The sequence below is a fragment of the Ursus maritimus genome, unplaced genomic scaffold (genome assembly GCF_017311325.1).
Source record: "Ursus maritimus isolate PB19 unplaced genomic scaffold, ASM1731132v1 scaffold_6, whole genome shotgun sequence".
Lineage (NCBI taxonomy): Eukaryota > Metazoa > Chordata > Mammalia > Carnivora > Ursidae > Ursus > Ursus maritimus.
In genome coordinates, this window is record NW_024426774.1 from 34,598,299 (window position 1) to 34,618,778 (window position 20,480).

The 20,480-nt window shown below is 44.9% G+C and overlaps 1 protein-coding gene across 4 annotated transcripts in view; it reads left to right on the forward strand.

The window, feature by feature from the left end:
* LOC103671874 (two pore calcium channel protein 1-like) overlaps nucleotides 1-20,480 on the forward strand; it is a 52,084-nt gene that overhangs the window by 21,213 nt on the left and 10,391 nt on the right. For all 4 annotated transcript variants that reach the window (XM_040623181.1, XM_040623180.1, XM_040623182.1 and 1 more), the window contains 8 exons: nucleotides 6,889-6,980; nucleotides 7,982-8,096; nucleotides 9,603-9,731; nucleotides 11,703-11,819; nucleotides 11,917-12,035; nucleotides 12,240-12,341; nucleotides 13,702-13,828; nucleotides 15,597-15,798. In XM_040623181.1, coding sequence (XP_040479115.1) covers nucleotides 8,010-8,096; nucleotides 9,603-9,731; nucleotides 11,703-11,819; nucleotides 11,917-12,035; nucleotides 12,240-12,341; nucleotides 13,702-13,828; nucleotides 15,597-15,798 — 883 coding nt within the window. In that variant the 5' untranslated portion in view covers nucleotides 6,889-6,980; nucleotides 7,982-8,009. The remainder of the gene's footprint in view (nucleotides 1-6,888; nucleotides 6,981-7,981; nucleotides 8,097-9,602; nucleotides 9,732-11,702; nucleotides 11,820-11,916; nucleotides 12,036-12,239; nucleotides 12,342-13,701; nucleotides 13,829-15,596; nucleotides 15,799-20,480) is intronic.

The window sequence follows — 20,480 nt, forward strand, 5'->3', positions numbered from 1 at the left end:
GGAGTCCACCAGGCAGGCTCGCTTGTGTGGGGTTTAAAAGCCCTGCCTGGTGCATTGGCCTCCCTCTTTGGCCTGCTGGTCTCTCAAAGAGGCCTGGCCACTTCCAACAGGTGAATTCTACCATGTCTCCTTAAAGGTAGAGGAAAGCTGGTCAGAGAAAGAGGAGGGGAAGGATTCTTGGTCCCTAGCTCTGACCCAACCCAGGCAGTGCTCCCCTCATTCTGCACAATGATGAACCTGTGATCACCAGAGTTTTCTGTGGCAAGAGAAACTTGATGTGTACTTAATGTTTCTTTGTCTAAATAGAGAAGAATGTAAAAAACTAATAATCCGAGACCTCAAGAAATGCAAGGAGGGCTGATCCTGGGTGAGGCTTTTGGCTTAATGAGCGCCTGCAGGAATCACATACTTATGCCTCAGTGTCTTTCAAAGACCTCTCCCAGGGGAGCAGGCATAAAAGGCAAGGAGTCTGGTACCAACTGATAATTCTAGCAGAACCTCTCATTTTCTGAGATAACAGCGATGATTGAGTCATTAAGCCAAGCAAGGCTCTGACCTAAGACACTTGGTAGCTATGAAGACGTGGTTAGTTTGGGGTCACTTAATAAAAAACTGCCTAGTCATCGGAAATGCATTTCCACCCTCTCCTTTCAAGTCACTTTTTTAGATCCTTTTTCTGCCTGGTGTGTCTTTTGGCAGATTCTAAGGTGGCAGTCCACTCCTTTGGTACTTTTACTAGCACTTTCAGCTTTGAAATTGAAATAACCCAATGCTAGTGATTCTCAGCCTTTCTGTTGGTTAGAATTACCTGGGGAGTTTTTAGAACTGTATCTGGGCTCAGGCCCTACCACAGAGATTCTGATTTAGTCGGTCTGAGTGAGGCCTGGGTAACAGTAACTTTAAAGTTACCAAGTATTGAAAGTACAGCCAAGGCTGAGAGCGCATGTCCTGTATGCTGTTACTTTATGATCTGCGTGATCACCTCTCATATTTTATGTGCTTCTCTTTGAATGTTCTTATTCTTAAAAGTTTTCATTCAAGTCTTAGAATACCCTGGCTCAGGCTCTCGGTCTCCTGGTGTTCCTTTATAGTGATTTGCGGAGAAGTTTTTTGCAGGAGGAAAATGGGAGTAACCAGGAGGGCCTGGGAGAGGATTAGTTATATCAGGCGGTCACAAGCTGAAGTGCCCACAGGGGCCAGGGAGGAACATTAAGCCAGTGGCCTAGGTGGGAACGACTCAGCCACTCAGGAGAGTGGGGCTTGTGGTGACGTGGAGGGCATGTCTTTTGCCCGAAGAAGACCGTGGTTATCTACTTCCAGTTGGTTGTGGCTACAGGGGTTATCATAGATTGCAAAAATGGCCACAGACTTTTCCCATCCTGGATACAATCCCATTTGCAATGCACCTTTGCAACTCCTTATATCAGGAGATGGAATCAATTTCTCCAGCCCTTGAGACCATTGACCATGAGACTTGCTTTAGCCAATGGGACATTAGCAGATGCAACACAAGCAGAGATATGAAAAATACTCGAGCATTGGTGCTTGCTCTCCTGATGCTCCTGGGGACCCTTTGACCACCAGCATGTGGAAGAGCCCTGGCTAGCCTGCTGCATGATCCACATGGCCAAGACACGTGAGTGTGGCTGTCTTAGGCCATCTCCTCCAGACTGACCATACAGATCAGCTAAGTTGGCCTAGACCAGAAGGACTGCCTGGCCGACCCACAGAATTTGAAAAAATAATGAGTGTTTATTCAGGTGACCTGAGTATCAGGGTGGGTAGCAAAAACATATTGAAATAGAGCCCAACGTTGCCAGATGTTATGACCTTTCAAAGAGAAACCAGAAGTTCAAATTTTTGTGTAAGCTCCAGTTTTTAAAAAAATTGAATTAGTAGCCAGCATCCATAAAGCACTCTCTGGGCCAAACAAAACACATCTTTAGGCTGCCCTTGGCCTGCAGGGTGTTGGTCTTTCTGCACAGAGGGACATGAGGTGTTTATACTAACAGCTAACTGCTACCTCTTCTCTCATGGTCTTGCCATGGCTGCTATGCCCCAGCTTACCCTTAGCAGCTAGCTAACTATCGTGTGAAATGCCCACGATATACTTTATAACTCCAGCTACTCTTGGCAGTCTTTCCGTTTGGGAATGGAAGCTGCTGGTATTGCCAGTCTTCATGCAGGAAGTGAGATTTGAGATGGCCCCCCATGAAGGAAAGTTCTAGAAAGGGTACTCCTGGTTTTAGGTGTGGAAGTGGGGCTGGTGGTGGGACAGTGGGCAATGTACCCTCTAGTTTCAGCCAGAGAAGAAGGCTACTGTAGGGAAATGAGGGAGACCAAGTTGGAGAGAGGGGAGATTGTGGAGCCCCTAAATGCCAAGTTTTACATTTGATCTGCGGGCACTCTAGGCAAAGAGAAGTCACTAGGAGCTTTTGAATGGGGGTTGCATGGGAAAGCAGTGATCACCTCTATTCTGGGCGTCAGTGTGCCCATAACCTATGGGGGCAAAGAAGGGAGGCAGAGAGAGACAGACAGGAAGTATAGTGCTAGTAGTGACAGATGGAAAAACTGAGATGGGAGAGAATTTTCCTTAAAATTCACAGTAACTTCTTTTTACCTTAGGTTGTGGTTAGTTTGGTTAATTTTCTTATATATCTAAATGTGACATATCAGCTTTTTTTTTTTTTTTTTGAAGCACTTCTATCAACAACTTTGTCAAGGTTCTTGTCTGACTTAAAGGTATCTGGAACTTCTGGTTGTTTATTCCTACACTGGGGTCTTAGGGAAGGAACTTCCTTGCATTCTCCTAAGAGCTTCTGGAAATGATCATTCCCTAACCCCCTGCACTTTCTCCGCCCTCTCTCCCTAAGCGATTCTAAGTTATCCACCTTTCCGCAGAATGAAGGTTCACAGGGTCAAGAGGGCTGAAGGAGAAAACACAAAAATCTTAAATACATTTTCACATCTTGGGGGGAGGCAAGAAAATGTGACAGCTAGAAGAAGAGGAGAAAGAGAAAATTCAGAGAAGTTAGTTATTGCCCTAGTGCCGTGAGAATACGAAGCATATAAGAAGCAGTAGTAAAATGGCCATATTTAGACCAGTGATTTTCCATCTTGCTTGCATGTTGAAATCCCCTGGGAACTTTACAAATTCGTCCTGGGTCTCACCTCTTTGAGACTCTGATGCACTTGGTCTGGGCAATGGGATCTTTATGAGCAAAGCTCGGAAGGTGGTGGTGGGTGCTGTGGGAGTTCAGAACTGCCGTCCTGGCCGGTGCCGGTGCCTCCCTGAGGCCGGGGCTGCTGCTGTGCGGTGCAAAGCCATCTGTAAGCTGCGTCTGGGGGAACATTGCTATTTGGTCTTTGGTTGTTTTCATGGTGGACACAGGCAGTGGTTTGCATGTAAACTTGAAAGTATGCAGTTTGGAAACAGCATGTCTAACACAAGCCATATTCTTGGGTTGCATGAAAATGATTTGTTTTATGGAAAGATCCAGATGGCCTTAGTACTAGTGAGAATGGTCATTACAGTAAGTTTGCCTACGGAGAGTACTTCTCCGCAAGCAAAGATGGGCAGGAGCCTTAGAAGTTGCACATAAACAGGATGGAGAGAAGGAGGACAAGCAGGAGCAGAAGCCGGAGCAGGTGAGATTTGAAAAAGAGGCAGATGTCAGAAATGGAATAGGTAAGAATGGAGAAGCTTGGAAACAAGATAAAGGTAAATTTGCTGTTGTGAAAGCGTCCGCGTATTTAAACATAACAGGCATGAGTTCAGAGGGCAAGGGAGGTGTTGGAAGAGGTGCCCTGGTGCTTATATCAGTCAGTGTGGGGAGCCTGGGTCGTGTCCGATGGAGGTAACCCCCAGGGCCTGGCTGGCTGAGGAATTGCTGCTGAACAGTTTTTTCTATTCTCTACCTGGAGGGTGTGTGGATGGTACATCTCAAATCTGTGATTGTCAAACTCCTTGTTTGTGGACAAACCATTTCACTGGGACTGGAAGAATGTTAGTAGCATCATCTTTTTAAATTGGGAACCCTAGTGGCTTTAAGAGATTTTTGCCTTAAATATATTTTTAAAGGCCTTCAATATTATAATTCGTTGCTGTTTCAGCACAATCTTTTATGGGGCTTAATGGAACTTTCTTAAGATTAGTATGCATTCACTTAAATGAACTCTTGTTGATGCCAGCCATTTTCTACCTTAAACAGATTTCTAAGCATATCCTGGGGAATGCTAGTGTTCCTCAGTGTTTGAGATGTCCAATGAAAAAATTATTGGTATTAATAGATTGCCTACTAAAATATTTTTTTAAATATGTAAAAGAAAAATGTGTGATAAGTGCTTAACACATTTATATGGTGCTTCTTAGTTATTAAAGATTTTACTTATTATTTATTTGTTAGTTGTTTAGAGCACAAGCAGGGGGAGGGGCAGAAGGAGAGAGAGAACCTCAAGCAGACTCTGTGCCGTGACCCTGAGATCATGACCTGAGCCGAAATCAAGAGTCGGACGCTGCACCGACTGAGCCACCCCGGCGCTCCTGGTGCTTCTTAGTTTTTAATAACCTGCCTTTAAGAATTGTGCCTGAGAAGGCACATGACTCAAGAGATGATGGGTTATTAGGGCAGTTAAGTCATCTTTGAGATTGTTGTTCCATATCTATTTGTAATCAAAACACGTATCTTTCTTTTTGGGCAATTTGTAACAGCTTTATTGAGCTATAATTGACATAAACTAAACTACGCTTATTTCAAGCGTGCAGTCTGATGAGTCTTGGTATATGAGTACATTTGGGACCTTAATACCACATTCAAGGTAGTGAACATATCTGTCACCCCTACAAGTTTCCTTATGCCCGTTTGCCATCCATCCCTCTCTCCGTCCCCTCCTCCCCGTCCCCAGACAACTGATCTGGTTTCTGCCACTGTAGATTGGCTTGCATATTCCAGAGTTTTATGTACTCACGTAGTAGGTACTCTTTTGAGGGGACAGGAGTTAGCTTCTTTCACTCAGCAGAATTATTTTGAGATTCATCCATTTTGTGTTTATCAGTAATTCATTCCTTTGTATGGCTGGGTAGTCTTCGACGGTACAGGTGTATCACATTTTGTTTATCCGTACCTCTGTCTGTGGACATTTTGGTTGTTTCTGATTTTCGACTATTGAGCTGCTATGGATATTTGCATACAAGTACAACCTTGGGATGGTGTTCTAACATAAGGCGTGTTCTTGGGTTGGGTGTAAAGTCTTCGTGTAGACATATGCTTTCTTTCTCTTCGGTAAATACTTGGAATGGAATGGCCGAGAAACTACTGAACTGTTTTCCATTCCTACCAACAGTGTGTGAGAGTTCCAGTTGCTTTACATCCTGGTCATCACATGGCATGGTCAGTCTTTAGTTTCAGACATTATAGTCGATATGGAGTGGTTTCTTACTGTGGGTTAAATATGTATCTCCCTGATGCCTAATGATGTTGAGCGAACTCTTATGTGTGTCTCTGCCAGGCATACATATCTCTTCTTTAGTGACATGTCTGTTAGAAGACTTGTCTTAGTAACTATGTTTGTGTTTTTTAAACGCAATATAACTTATTTTTTTAAAGTATTGCAATATGAAATAAATTGAGGAAATGCAGTTCTGCTGTGTCTCCAGATATATATTTTTGTATATTGGTATAAAGTTTCGAATCTTGACCTCTCTGAATACTAGGTGCATTTGCAAAATTGACTTGCTTGACCAGGGATAGATTTCCATTCCAATTCCAACAGGAAGATGTCCTGTGTTTCGAGGTGGTAACTCTCGTAATTGAATGGATAATTAGGTTGTTTTCCTCGTCAAGTACATAGGAAGGTACTCTAGCTAGTTTGTTTGTATGTGTGCTTTACATCTCATTTATACAGAATCAGACGTGTGAGTCACCACAAATGGGGCTCAACTGTCCTGGTCATGAGGGGATGTAAAGTCAAATCTCAAGATGCCCCTCTGTCTGATTGAGTATTATCAGTCATTTGAAATTACATGAATGTTGGTGAGAAGCAGGAAAACACGAGACTCATGTACTGTTTAGAGGCGTATCAAAGACCTAACTTTCGGGGAAACAATTTGGTAGTATCTATCAAGATAAAAAACAAATACCTTTCATTCACAAGTTCAACTCTATCCTACAAAAACGTTCATATGGCACAGTTATGCATGTGTATCTGTGTGTAATATATATTTTAAAAAATTCAATGTAATTGTGTTTAAAACAAAAATAAAAGGAAGACTCTACCTAAAGGAACAGGCATTTATTAAAAAGAGTGGGGCAGGTGTATATATATTGTCATGAAAAATATATTCTGGACAGAATATATTGAGTGAAGAGAGTAAGCTTTGTATCATACGAATACAATTTTATTGTTTTAAAATTATGTGTATGTATAGAGTGGGGTCATACCTTAAGAAGGAGTTAGCTTCAAAAGTCATCCAGAAAGGCAATAATTTATGTGTCAAAATTACCCTTGAAAAACACTCTAACCACCCATCAAGTACCCTAAATACAATTTTGTGTGTATATATTTGTGTGTATATAGCCCTATATATGTTAGTGTAAATATGCCATTTAAGGACATGCATATTACTATTCAGTGCTTTCTTGTTTTCATTTCTTCCTCTGAGAGCCTGTGTTTGAATTCAAGAAAGTCAAGCATGCCCGTGTCTCAGCCCCACTGCAGGATTCCCGTTACCCAGCAATGTATCTGGAGGTGTATAAACAGTCCTATAATGTGGATAACCTCCGGCGAGAGTGGGATGGGGGGGTGGGTTTCTTTTTGTACTTACGTCTGAAAAAGAGAAGTGTCCTTTCCTATTCTGATTGGTGTTCTCTCTCCGTACTTTCTCCCAAGGAGGACCAGGACCTCCTCCTGGCAGCTGCCTACGTTTCTGATGCCCAGTACAACAGAAATGTTCCCTTTGAAACATCTCCTCGGGCCATCAGGTAATGAAAGTGTTAAACTGTCCCATAGAGCAAACTGTCCTCTAATTCTTAATAGTCTTGAAGTTAAACCCAAGCTGAAGACATTGTCTCCCCAAACATTTTGAGAAGTCTCTAGGGTGTGGCACATAGATTTGGATAAAATCTTAAAATCCAATGCCTTTTTTTTCCTTAAGTTATAAGAACTGGTGCCTCACACATAGGAAAGCATTCAATAAATACTCAAGGACGGGTAATTGAGTAAATGAGAACATCTAGTGCGGCAGAGAGGACGTCCAGAGTAAAACATACATCGTCTTTTCCTCTTAGACATGGCTTGTCCTCTCAGAGCCATCTCAATGAAGAGCCTTGTTCTTTTTCTTTCTGTTGCCTTTTCCATACATTTGTTCTTTTCATAAGAATCGTGCCTTTTCTCTCTCACTCCCTAAATGTTGAACTAAGACCAAGGATTTGGCTCAAAATAAGGGAAAAAACCATGTCTTATCATCAGGGCTCAGTGCCAGTGCCTCCGGAAGCGAAGAATGCCTCGTTCCTGGAAGCTTCAAGCAGGTGGAGGGGACTGTCCCCCTCCCTGAGGAAGAGAAGTGTGCGACTGGGAGAGCTCTCTGAGTCTGTCATGTCGAGATGGGACGATGCACATTTTAAGTTGGTTAGGCGACCATGCCACATAGTAGTAGGTCACTTTAACTGAGGATTTCTCTGTACTGGTCCCTGTTCAAAGTCCTCTAAAAGTAGTCTTTTATTATTGTCACAATCACCATGGTGGAGGTATAATCATAGCTGGAGACTGTAAAGAGACTGCTTTGAGATATGGTAATATGTTGATTTTTTTCTGTTAGCGTCTTGTGATGTGTGCTCGATTCAGTACCATCCCTTGAAGGGAAAAGAAATGTGGCCAGAGCCGTACTTTGCATTTTATCCACCATGTCTTCTAGTGGGAAGTTTGAGTGCTGTTTAACTTCTGCTCCTTGTTTTATAAACACCTTTATTCTTTTTGTCTTCAGACTTTACTACTTTTATAACCACTGGACAATGCAAGTAGCCATCTACTTCTTCATTTGTGTAGACCTTTCCCTCGCCCTGTTTGAAGAACCCGCGTTGTTCCCACTGCCTTTCTTGGTAAGGATTAAAAACAAAATGGCTACCCAGACTTTGTCATTGATGAATTGGGCCCCATTCCTCTTTCTTTTTTTTCCCCCCCAAATTTTAAGAAATATGAACATGGCTTTATTTTTATTGCTGGGGTCTGGAAGAAGCTGATGCTTCACTCATAGGCATTTTCAGTGGAGTAGAAAGTTTTTGTCTTTTATCCCCGTACACAGGGATAAACTGTATAGACAAATGATATTTTCAAAGCATATCTATTAAATGGTAAGTAGACAATGTCATAATATGGTGGAATATGCAAATTGTACTTGTCACGTTTCCAGCTTTTTTTAGTCCTAAGTCACCAGAGTATTTATTGGTGCTTAGTAGCCGATCACATATGATTTTGAGTAATACATCAGATTAACCAGCTATTCCAGATCGGTCTAAGTAATAAGTTGATCATCTATTTATGTTAATACCCAACTTGATGCTGCTCCTGCCTCCGAGAGTAGTTGTAACGGAGGCTGGATGACTTGCAAGGCCTAGAGTATGTACTGTCTGCTCCTTTAACTGATAAAGTTCATCGACCCCTGGCTTTAAAGAACAGGCTTTTATTACCTCCCATAATTCTGTGGGTAATGGGGCCCAGCTGGGCAGATTTTCTGTTCCTGTGTCATGAGCTGGGGTAGTAGATATCTGGAAGCTCTGTTGATCTCTGGAGGCTGGCAGGTGCTGCTGGCCATCAGCTGGGAGCTTGCCTGGCTGATTCCTTAGGGAATCCATTCCTCCAGCCCTCACCCCAGATCTTTCTGTCTTCGTAGCCTACGCCAGGTTGCCCTGTCCCCGTCTCTTCCTGCTCTGCCAACCTCCTCTCCCCATGATGGAGACAGGTGCCCTTGTTAGGGAGGACTTACTGCCTCAGGGCAGTCACAGGAAAGCATGGGCTGCGGTCACAGGCTGCCAATCTAGCTGCCTGTAGGGACTTTGGAGCTGGGTCCTGTCCCTTACAGAGGAGATGGTCAGGACGTGGCACTGGGACTCGGTGGCCTCCATTCTTTCCTCTAACCAGCTACACACAGGCAGAGGGCAGCAGTGGCAGAGATGGCTAAGGAATGACCTGCATTCAAAACATATCTTTGGGGAGTTACTCTACTATTAGGGAAACTGAACATCTAGATGCCTTTTCTAAATATGAATGTGAGAACTGGAGAGCCCAGAAGATGCCCGTGTCTGCCATCCCTGACCTCCCCCTTTCTGGGGAAATGCTTTCTGGATTCCCTGCCTGCTGATTCAGCCGCTCCCAGGAAGCCCTGCCTGTTGGGTCATGGGATTCATAGCTCGAAGACAAGTTTCCTTTTAAGAGGAAGAAACCATCCCCACCAGTAAAGAGTTTAGCTGCAACTGGCAGTGAAATTAAGGGACATCGTTGATTCTCAGAGGGTAGCATCAAGGTAGCTTGGGGGATGGGGCGGTTTCAAGAGGGCTGAAGCTGACTCTCTGAATGGCGGGGGTTTAGTCTCTGTTCTTTGCGTGCAGGCTACCTCGATAGCAGAAGTACTCTGTCTGACTGCATTCTTTGGGAGGCTTGTACATTTTGCGAAAGTCACTCCTCAGATGGTTTTCTGGAAGGATACAAAAAACATCTGCATCATGGTAACCATAGTGGTGAGTGTTCATTATAGTGCCCTGAAGAGTCTGTGGTCAAAAGCAGAAACTATGAAGTGAAAAGACGGAATAGATTTGACTTGGTTAAAGCAACAGGGACAGACTTCGGCACAGCAAACACCTCGTTAGCACGAGTGCAATGCGAACCCCGATTGGAGACTAAATAAGGCAAAATATGACAGTGTGAATGCCGTATTTTAACATAGCGAGAGCACTTCCAAATTAAAAGGAAAAAAAAAACAAGGCAGAAACTCCAATAGTGCTGAAAATAGGTGAAGGCATCTCATAGAAGAAAAAATAAATAATGGTAGATATGGAAAAAAATGTGTAATTTCACTAATTAAAAAATAGATATTAAAACAACAATAAAATGCCATGTGTTTGCCTATGAAACAGTGTTAGCAAGATTGAGAGAAAAAAGAACCTCTTGTACCCTACTGAAGGGACGAATAAGCAGTCTTTCCAGAAGGCTGTGTGGCAGTTCCTTTCAAAAGCCTTAAATGTACGTACACTTGCACCCTGGAGTCCCATTCCTGGGAATTTATCTTTAGGGAAGAAGGATGTGTTCGAAGATTTAGCCACAGGATTGATCATTGCTGAGCTGTTCATAATACTGAAAAATTGGAAACAACTCGATTTCCTGACAGCAGATACTATGTTCTATAAAATGTGGCAGATCCACTCAGCCCTTTGAAATAGTGTTAAAGCAGGGATGTGTCTGTTACCAAGGGGAGGTGCTTATCATTCATCGAGTCAAAAGAACAGGTTACAATAGAGCTGGATCTCATCTTTGTTAGAAAGAAAAAGGAAAGACTGTGTATACCACTCACAGAGAAATCTGGGAGGGTATGTGCTAAGCAGTTACGCCCAGAGGGGCAGAGTGTGTCTTCTGAACACGGCTGTAATGCCCAGAGAGGCCCCTTCGGTGATTAGATGAAGGTAATTCATAGATAGCAGGACAGCGCAGCAGCAGGCAGGCCTGAACCATGGTTCTTTCCGATTAACCTGTGGCTCAGTCTGCACACGTCTAAGCCAGAGCGTCCATGAACACTGGTAGGTAGGGGTCCCCATGCTGTAGCGGATACTGGTTTCCCCTCTGAGTTTCTTCTGTCTGTGGCCAACTGCTCGCTAGTAGTTTCTATGTCTGTGTGTCGGTGCAAACACAATGGGACGAAACCCACCCTCTTTGCCCCTCCACTCCCCCAGCTGTTTGTTTGTGGGTGGTGCCTTATGTCCCAACACCCAGTTCCTAGTCCTCTTAGTCAAGATTCTCTTTTCTCTTGCATCCGGCCTCCCAGAGCCCCTCAGGTTGCCTCTTGCCCAGTTTCCATTCTCCCCACTTGGACTGTTGCAGTAGTCGCTGATGTGGCCACGCATGTCTCTGTCTCTGTGTTGCATGCCATTCTGTTCCCACAACGTGGCCCAGGGCCTGGTCACCCCTTTTGGGAACTGCCACGGTCACCTCAACCTCAGATCCCCACCCAGTCCGCGTGTTTTAGATGCCGCCGCTGAATTAATTCTCCAGAAGCACATCTCCCATCACTTCCTTCTCTTGGTCAAAATGTCTATGAGCTCCACAGACCTAACCAGTGCCCCCAGCCCTGCAAACATGTTTCACGGGGCCCTCTTCACTCTAGCTGGGCTGAGCTGCCTGCCGCCCCACGCACCTGCCACTCCTCCTCAGCCTGCGGGGCTCTTCTGCCTGGAATGCCCACAGTCTCTTCTCGCCTTGCTCAAAATATTTGTTTTGACTTCCCTTCACCCATCTGCTGAACCCTCAGAATATGGAGACGATCTCTCTGTACTTGTCTTATTTTTAGAAATATTTTAGAAATATTTATTAAAATATTTAAGGCATACTCAATCTGGGAAGTGTCCCTGGGACCCACAGGCTTGGGTTCCACACTGTCACTTCCTGTGTGTGTCCTCTAGCAGCACGACACTGACAGTTTTGTCCCGTGTCTCTCACAGCTGACCTTGTTCGATTTGATTATCTATGGTTCCCTGGAAGCTGTTAATATCCACAGCATTCGATGGTCAAGGGCCTTAAGGCCAGTCTTCCTAATTAACTTCCCTGAAAGTCGTCAGGTAAGGACATACCTTAGGATAACACAAGGGCTTGGTTTTTGTTTTTGCAGAAAGTTAGCCGATTTCTTGTAAATGAAATTAAATTTTGTCTTCACAGATCCGAAGAACTTTCAGAAGCATCCGGAATACTCTGCCTGATATCCTCTACGTCTTCCTCTTGTTCGTGTTCAGTGTGCTGATATTCTCCCTTATGGCCTTGAAGCTTTTTGGGGATAGGTGAGCACACTGGTTTGGAAGTTTCTGCCTGTGACTTCTCCCCTGTTTGGGTTCAGCCCGTTGGCAGCAGAATCTGTCACTGGATGCCATCTTCCTCGTTCAGACACTCCAGGAGTGCTTTTGAAAGTGGAAAAATTGTATCAGAAACCACAGCTTTATTTGTGTGTGTGAGTTTCTCACTTTGTGTTTTTGGTTCCTCTTTAGGGGTCTTCAAACAGTGGAAGGCTTGCCCTACTTCACAAATATCCTGGACATAGCGTTTGAACTCTACGTGCTGGTCACTACTGCGAACAGCCCCGATGTCATGTACGTTCATCTCTGCTCACGTTCACGGACACCTGTTATCATGACAGAATTCACTTCGTTAAAGGCTGCTGTCTCAGGACACCAGCAGGACTGAGAGAGGAGAAGTAGTGATTTTCTGTTTATTCATATTCATCGTAAAAATTTTTGAAGAATGTAAAATGTTTACACTAATGATAGCCTACCCTCTCTCTATTTAAAACTAAATTGATTTTTTTTTTAAACTGAAGGCAACAGGAGACATCTCTTGAGATATAACTCTTAAATATTTGAGCCTACTTTTTATTCCAGGATTTTTCTGAGTCTTGAATCTAAACACTAAGCCATCTTTATAAAGGAACCATGGCTCGTTCTCCTAAGCATCGATGTGTTTTTCTGGTTAAATGAAACAGGAAAACAATGTGAAGATTAGTAGCTGTTGCCTTCCCCCCTCAAAATGCCAATTCTCCACAAATGGACTTTACGTAGGAGGAAAACATGATGGTTTGTTTGTTTTTCTCCTAATGTCCTTTGTATTGTGGATTAACCTTGTTTGTGGACATGAGATTATTAAACAGTGCTACACTGAATAGACAGGTCTTGGGGTTCAGGGCCTGGACGGGGCTCTACTTGCAAATGTCCATCCCAGCTCAGGCCATACTGCACGCGGAGGGGGCTCTCTGTCATCTAGCTCTGTGTGTGACCATCACACTGACTTGTTCTGAGTTGTTGCCCACTCTCGGGCCTGGCTTGGGCACAGTGCCGGCGAGGTACAGTTCTGGCCCTCCTCGTGTTCTCTTGGATTTTCTCTCAGACCCTGGGCTGCTGGCCATGCTCCCAAGCCGCCCTCCTGTATGAAATCCAACTTCCATTAAAGGTGGAATGAGCACACCTCTCATCCTGGTGCCACTGTTAACGGTGCCCCTTTCCTTCTCATTGTCCTAGAGTGGCTAGAAAATTACCTGCCCCACCCCCAGCAAGGCAGTCTGTTGTCCCTGAAGGACCTTGAGTATAAGCCCAAGCCACGCTTCGATTCCTTCTGTGGTTCTGGGCAAGTCGGTCTCCTTTTTAGGCTTCTTGATTTTCTCATTGCGAAGGGAGGGAATGGGATTGGGGGATCTCCAAGGTCCTAGTTGCTGCCACTATGAGGCACTATGGAAGTCAGAAGGCAAGTTGGAGTCAGCTGTTTAGCGTTAGGGGTGGTGATGGCTCTGCGGCCCCCTGGCCCGGCACCTCACCGTATGCGGGACGGTTAGAGTGAGAGAAGGTTTAGCTGTGCCTCGTGCACGTGGATTGTTCATGTGGGATGGCACGTGAGGCCAGCCTTTCATGCACTAGGGACCGAGGCTATGAAAACCCGTGCCACATAATTCTTTCCTTGCAGGATGCCCGCCTATAACTTCAATTGGTGGTATTCTCTATACTTCATAACCTACATCATCATCAATACCTACATCTTCATGTCCGTCTTTCTGGCTGTGGTCTACAACAATTACAGGAAACACTTAAAGGTACCGTGCGTGAGCGGAAGGGGGGTGGGGGCAGGGGCTGGGCATCTGGGCTGGACCCACTGGCAGAGAGGCTGGCAAATGTAGATGCTCAGTATTTGAAAGTGTCCTTCTTCTTTTCGCTTTGGCCGATCTGAAGACCGCTGTGGCGTCTTGCTCTATTCTGCTAGGGGGGGCGGTTCATTTCCGGTCTTTGGGATGGCTCTAACAGTGTGTCTGGACGCTGCGGGCAGCGGCAGGCCCTTGCCTTGCTCCTTGCTCTTAGGGCATGACGTTGTTCATGGCTCCTTGACACGTTTTGTGTGAGAATGGGAGTTGGGGATATTCTCCAAGCTCCCAACTCCTTTTCCCCTCTCTGGCAGAAGCAGAAGCTTCTTAAAGCCAACAGTTTCTGCCCTGGTACCTGCCTGTTTGATTTATGTCTGGAGAATTCCTGGAGGTGTTGGCTGGGCAGAGGCTTCTGGGTACTCGGGGTGGAGGATGTTTTATTTCCAGCTCAGAAGCCACTGAGATACCTAGCCACGTCACCTGCCCCCGCCCCCATCTCTGCTTGGTGGTTTTCTCATCTTGTGAAACTAGCTGCGCAGAGAGGCTTTTCATCAAAGAATGATTTTCCTTAAGGGAATACATTGCTTTTTGGTTCTTGATCCTTTTGGTTCTGTTCTGAATTTTTCATTGCATGGGGATGGTGTCACCAGGGAACAAGAAGAAAATCAGGGAGAACTTCAGTGTTTGCAGCTAAGGACAAGCAGGTAGTGGGGCTGAGTCTGAGATTTGGCCCAAATGGCCTTTGAAGGTGTCTGGCCTGTCCTGGTCCTAAGGAGTCTATGTACTGTGGGGATTTGAGCTGCCCCTGCCCCAGGGGCCAGGTCTCCGGAGACCCTCCTACTCCGACTTCCTCCGTCTGGGTGGAAAGAGGCCGTCCCAGAGAGCCTGGTGTGCCTCTCCTCTTTGTCACTGCTGGACAGAACTGTTGCTCTACCTCCCCCAACCCCAAGGAGGTGTTTCTTTGGGTAATCCTCCGCAGCGGGGATCAGTCAGCAAACATCTTAAATGTGCTTTAGGCGCCCAGCACCAGTCCAAGTGCTGAGAAGTCAAAGACGATTAAGACACAGCCCCCTAAAATCTACAGTTTAGCTATATAGTCAATGAAGTGATGATGTTATTGGGTAACAGGCTTACAGGGAGCAGTAGGAGTGGGCAGCAGGTGACTGTAACCCGAGAAGGCCTGTCCAGCCTACTGTCCTCTGGAAGATTCCCTGTGCTCAGTCCAGATGGCAGCTCCAGGCAGGCCCAGCTGTCCTTCCTGCCTTGGACCTCTTCCTTCCGGACCACTTCTAGCCTAGTTTCACTTCCCTGACTTTTTCTCCTCCTCCCCTTCTCTTTCTTGATTAACTTAATGGTAGCTCTATCTTCTCCCTTCCTGGGGTCTCCCTGTGTCTCAGCAGCACACCCGATTTCCTTCCTTTCTGGAATCTCCCTTCCTTCTGGGCAGAGTGGAGTTGGGACCAGTCTGCCTCCTGCTGTTCTGTTTCTCATCACACAGATTATCCTTCACGGGCTTCCTCCTGTAAACTTGGTAAGATGAGTTTTGTTTATGCAGACGGGTTAGCTAGTGTGCCTGAGGCCGGGGAGGGATCACATACCTTGCTTAATAGTAGACCCATCAGTGCCTTCTCTTTGGCTCATCAACTACTTTGACACGTTTAGGGGAAAGAAACAAGGCTTTCTTGAATCTTTCTCTTAAAAACCACAATTCTGTTTTTTAAAGAACGAGATTCGCAAACTGGCATACCTGAAACGTCACAAAATGATAGAGGCTTTCAACATTCTGAAAGTCAAGGTGGGCACAGAGTTTGTGGTGACGGAGGCCCGGTGGAAGCAGCTGGCCAGGATCGTGATGCCACACATCAGTGGTCCCCACCTGGAGCTCCTTTTGAGGATCTCCGACGAGGGACAGAAGGGCCATGTGGGTAAGCAGCCTTGGCCTCTGACATTCCTCTTCGCTGTGCGTTCAAAAATGGGTGGCTCCTGAGAGTGATTTGAGAAACAGCAGTACTGTGGTTTTTTTTTTTTTAATTTTCTTACATTTGCAAATAAAAATATACGTGGGCACCCCCAGCTGGCAACAATCCAGTGGAATTTGAGTTTTCATGCTGTGTTCTGACAGGGCTGGCCCCGTGCGAATTGTCAACATGCAAGGAGCCATCCAAAAGCCCTTACCTTGTCACGGTCATTCCACCCCTGACGCTGCTTTAGGGACGCCATCTACATCACATTCAGTATTTGAAAGCAACAAGTTGAAAATAACCTAAAATTCAGGTACTGGTGGTCGGTAGCCATTACGAATAGCACTTCGTCTCTCTGGCACGCGTATCAGGCATGAGCCATGGTCACGACTTTTTTCCGCGCATGTTGTGTACGTGATCACTGAGGTGGGGATGTTTGTCATCCTCATTTGTCGATATGGAAACTGAGACTGGAAGAGGTTAAGTAGTTTGCCCACGGCCACGCAGCTGCAAAGTGGTCGAGGCCATTCCACTCCGAGGCCTGTGCTTTTTCTCATTGTGCTAAACCGCCCCAGATTCTGATAGTCACGTAATGGGAAATTGTGGCGACCTTAAAAAATGACTGTGAAGATGGTGCGTCAATATGGAAAGATGTGAGGTGACTAAAATATATCCCAAACTGTAGAACACCCTCACTTCATCCTTTTCTGGAAGAGTCCAGAAGGGAACATACCAAAAGGGAGGGGTAGCTTTGACCAGATATAAATTTACGTGAGACAAGGACTCTTAGACTAGTCCCGGAGAGCTGTGGGCCTTATGAGGACTCCATGCAGGTGGGAGAAGGAGATGACAGTGAGTCTCTGGAACTTACATGACGAAAGAGAACAAAGGGACATATGCAGTAAGACACTACTCAGTGGGAGGTGCTCACGTCTTCCGGTGAGAGTTTGGGACCCAGGATGGAAGAAGGCCTTTCTCCTCTTGAATCAGCAGGATCTGACATGCGCCTTCCGGTGAGCCCCGAGCGTGTCTCCTCAGCCACCCCGCTTGATGTTGTGGCTCCGAGGGTCTGGTCAAGAGCCAGGCTTCTCAGAGCCTGAATGATTGCCTTGGTGCCCCCCGTTAGGGACCGGCAGGGGTTGCCTGTGCCATTCAGCATGTCAGGGTTAGGGTTCTGTGGATGGTGGAGAAGGGCGGCTGGTGCCCTAGGCGACCCGTGAGCACAGTGCTTCCTAGGCTGGGTGTAGGGAAGCTTCTCAGTGTCCGACCTGTCATGGACTGACGCTTTGGTAAAGTACAGCAAAAATCAATGCTCAGAAAAGGAAATGAAAAAGTGTAAAAATCCACCCCCATTTTTTCATTACTAGAGTCATTGGACATGATCCTGGCCAATTTTCTACAAGTTTCTGTATTCGGCACTTATCCCATGGAGGGTGGGGAACACAAGAACAGGCCCAGCAGTGGCCCAAGGACCACTGTTTGAGGACCACCTCCCTAGTACTTAGAGGAGAGTGTTGGGACTTGGGTCCCCCTGGATGTCCCACCCCAAGAACTGGGGTGGCGTAGCTGGTCACTCTAGCCCAGGTGCTCCCAGCCTTCAGCCCCTCTGTTTTTGAGAATTCTCCTTTCGTGATTTAGTACCTCTGCTGCTTCTAGATGATTGGGACTCTAAAGATGTTGATGTTGATGAAACTTTAGGGCGTTATGAGCGTTCTTTGCAATTCCTTCCGTAAAGTGAATTCCTGGATTGGTAGTAAAAGGTGAGATGTTCCAAACCTAGGGACGGGGGCTTTTTAAGAATCTTTGTCTTTGTCTGTCAGGCATGGGGAGGCCCATATACTTGGGTATCTCCTGCTCATCCAGGAAAGATACACATGGTCCCCAGGACGTACTCATATGAACGTGTCTTTGTTGATGAGGTCAGTCTAACTATTGATGGTCATTTCCCAAGTGGGAGGAAAATGGCTTTTCTTTGTCTTGTCAGCTTCTTGTATGTTCTGGGCTGTCAATAGGGCAGCTCTTAAATGGTGCTGTGCAGCTGTGCAGGGTAAATATGGAGCATACCAGACACATCCAGGTTCTCCTGGCACCCCTGCTCATTTGGATGTATCACTCCATGAATTACATGAGTAAGAGGAAGGAGGGGTTCTTTGAGGCCACCACACAACTTTCTGGAGAGTGCTGATGAAGATCCGGGTACCAAACACCACCACCACCACCGCCTGCCCATTTGCAGGGGTTCTTCTCTGAATGTAGGCTGTGATCTTGCACAGGGTGAGGTCTGTAAAAGTTGCCCAAGGAGACTGGTCAGTGACAGAAGGGAGCAGAGGAACCTGAGAATGAGGCACGGCCCAAACCTGCTGAGCTATAGAATGTTTTCATGCTGGCCAAGAATAACCATGGTGAGAGGAGCGTGGGGACCAGTTGGCATGATAACTCCTCCAGAAGTGAGAGCCCTCATGTCTTTACAGTGGCCCGCAGTCCTCCAAGAGATCATGAAAGTCAGTGTAAGTGTTGCAGTCTTGTGAGAAATAAGAGAATCTCCTTGGGCAAGGCCTTGCTGCAAATCCAGCTCCCTGGGCTGAAGGCAGAGATGGCAATGACCAACCCTCTGTACCTCATGCAAAGAGCCTGATGGGCCTGTTCTGAATTTCATCTATTAATGTTAATGTGCTTTGTTATAGACATGTACACAAATAGTCATGCCAACGAATATGCTTAAATGCCAGTATGATATAAAGCTTGAAAACTCTAGTTTTTATAGCATGATGTAAGACAATTGTTATATAGTATTTTAATTTGGGTGCCCTGAAGAACAAATCTACTTATACATAGGGACATGACATTTTAATTTCTTTGGGAGTCTTTAGGTAAATCCAGATTGTTGACTATGTATCTCAATATTCTTTAGTCCAGTGCCCCCAACTGAATTAGTAATTTCAAAAGAAAACACGTTTAGAAAACCATAGGTAGCTGATCCATGGCTGACACTAAGGATTCGTCAGAGAAGTAGAAAACCCGGCGTGCGGTGTCCACATAGTTGACGCGGGCCACTCTACAGGGCCTTGTGATTTATAATATTGTGTGAGATTTACACAAGCTGATTGATGAGAACCCAACTTTTTCAATCACCACAGTTTAAATCATGCCACACGGGTCTAGCCGATGTTTAGGTTTATGGATGCCTAAATGTTCGTTGAGATCATGACACCCATTGACTCGTAAGATAAGAACAAGGAGTGTGAGAAGGTCCAGCCACGTTAGCCTCTTTGGAGAAAAGAAATTGTACATGAACTAAATACCGTATTTGCATTTTGTATTAACACTAGATTAAATCAGGAAAGAGACATGAAGCCACATTTTAAACCCTAAATCACAAAACAATTTATTAGTTTTTCTTTATTGGGAGCATTAAATCAATTTGGATTAAAATTTTAAATTATTAATTACATAAATAAAATTACATGACAACGTAATTTTATAACATTTTAATCTTCAGTCAGAAGTCTTTAGATTTAAACTTTTTTTTTTTTTTAAAGATTTTATTTATTTATTTGACAGAGATAGAGACAGCCAGCGAGAGAGGGAACACAAGCAGGGGGAGTGGGAGAGGAAGAAGCAGGCTCATAGCGGAGGAGCCTGATGTGGGGCTCGATCCCAGAACGCCGGGATCACGCCCTGAGCCGAAGGCAGATGCTTAACCGCTGTGCCACCCAGGCGCCCCTAGATTTAAACTTTTTAACCAGATCTTTAAAATGTATCTTTTTACCAAAAAAATTAATGAACATTATTTTTCTCCCAGTGGCCTTTCTGCAACTACTAATTGTTGGCCTATTATTAATTTGCACATCTTTGTAAAAAATTTTTTTGACTAGGTAGAGATACTAAGAACATTAAATAAAGCTAGAATTTCCTGGTTCCCATCTGATTTTCTTAAGAAATTGTAGGAATACTGTTTAAATTAGTAGATTGTTGTTCTATATAATTTATACTTGTGGGGGGTCAGACTTTAAAAACCAATTTGTTAATTCAGGGTTTTATTTGGAAGGCATGTGCATCAAGAAGAAAATCATTTTGAAAGTGATTTTTAAAAGTATCAGTGAGCTTATGGCTCAATAGACTTCCCAGTATTTTACTTTTTGCCAGATAGCACTGTTGATTTAAATATTGTTACCAGGGCAACCACATCTTTATGCAGGACAGCCAGTCGGATTTGTCAGCTTTCAGGGGCCATAGGTGATATTTTATGGGTTATAGCAGTAATTTCTAATGTCTGGGTGTCCAAAAGACTCCTTTGTTCAACTAACACTTTCAAAGACAGTTTTAATAACAGAAAGTCAAGCAGGATTATATGCTTCATGGCGGCCTCCACTCTGTACAGGCAGGGATGGCAATACTTCTGTGAATATGCTCGCTTCTCCCTTTGACCAGCAGTTATGAGCATTTGTGGTTTCCAAGGCTAAACACTGGAATTCTGTTAGTACCCAAAGTGTTAAAACTTAATCCAGTGTTAAAATGAGAAACAGAAGCTTACCAATATGGGAAGAAAAGGGCTGAATAGAATTATTAACAAAGAATATGGAGCAAGTTATGTATCTACAACAAAGGTTTTCAGATTATGGTCCACAGGCTAAATATGGCCCACC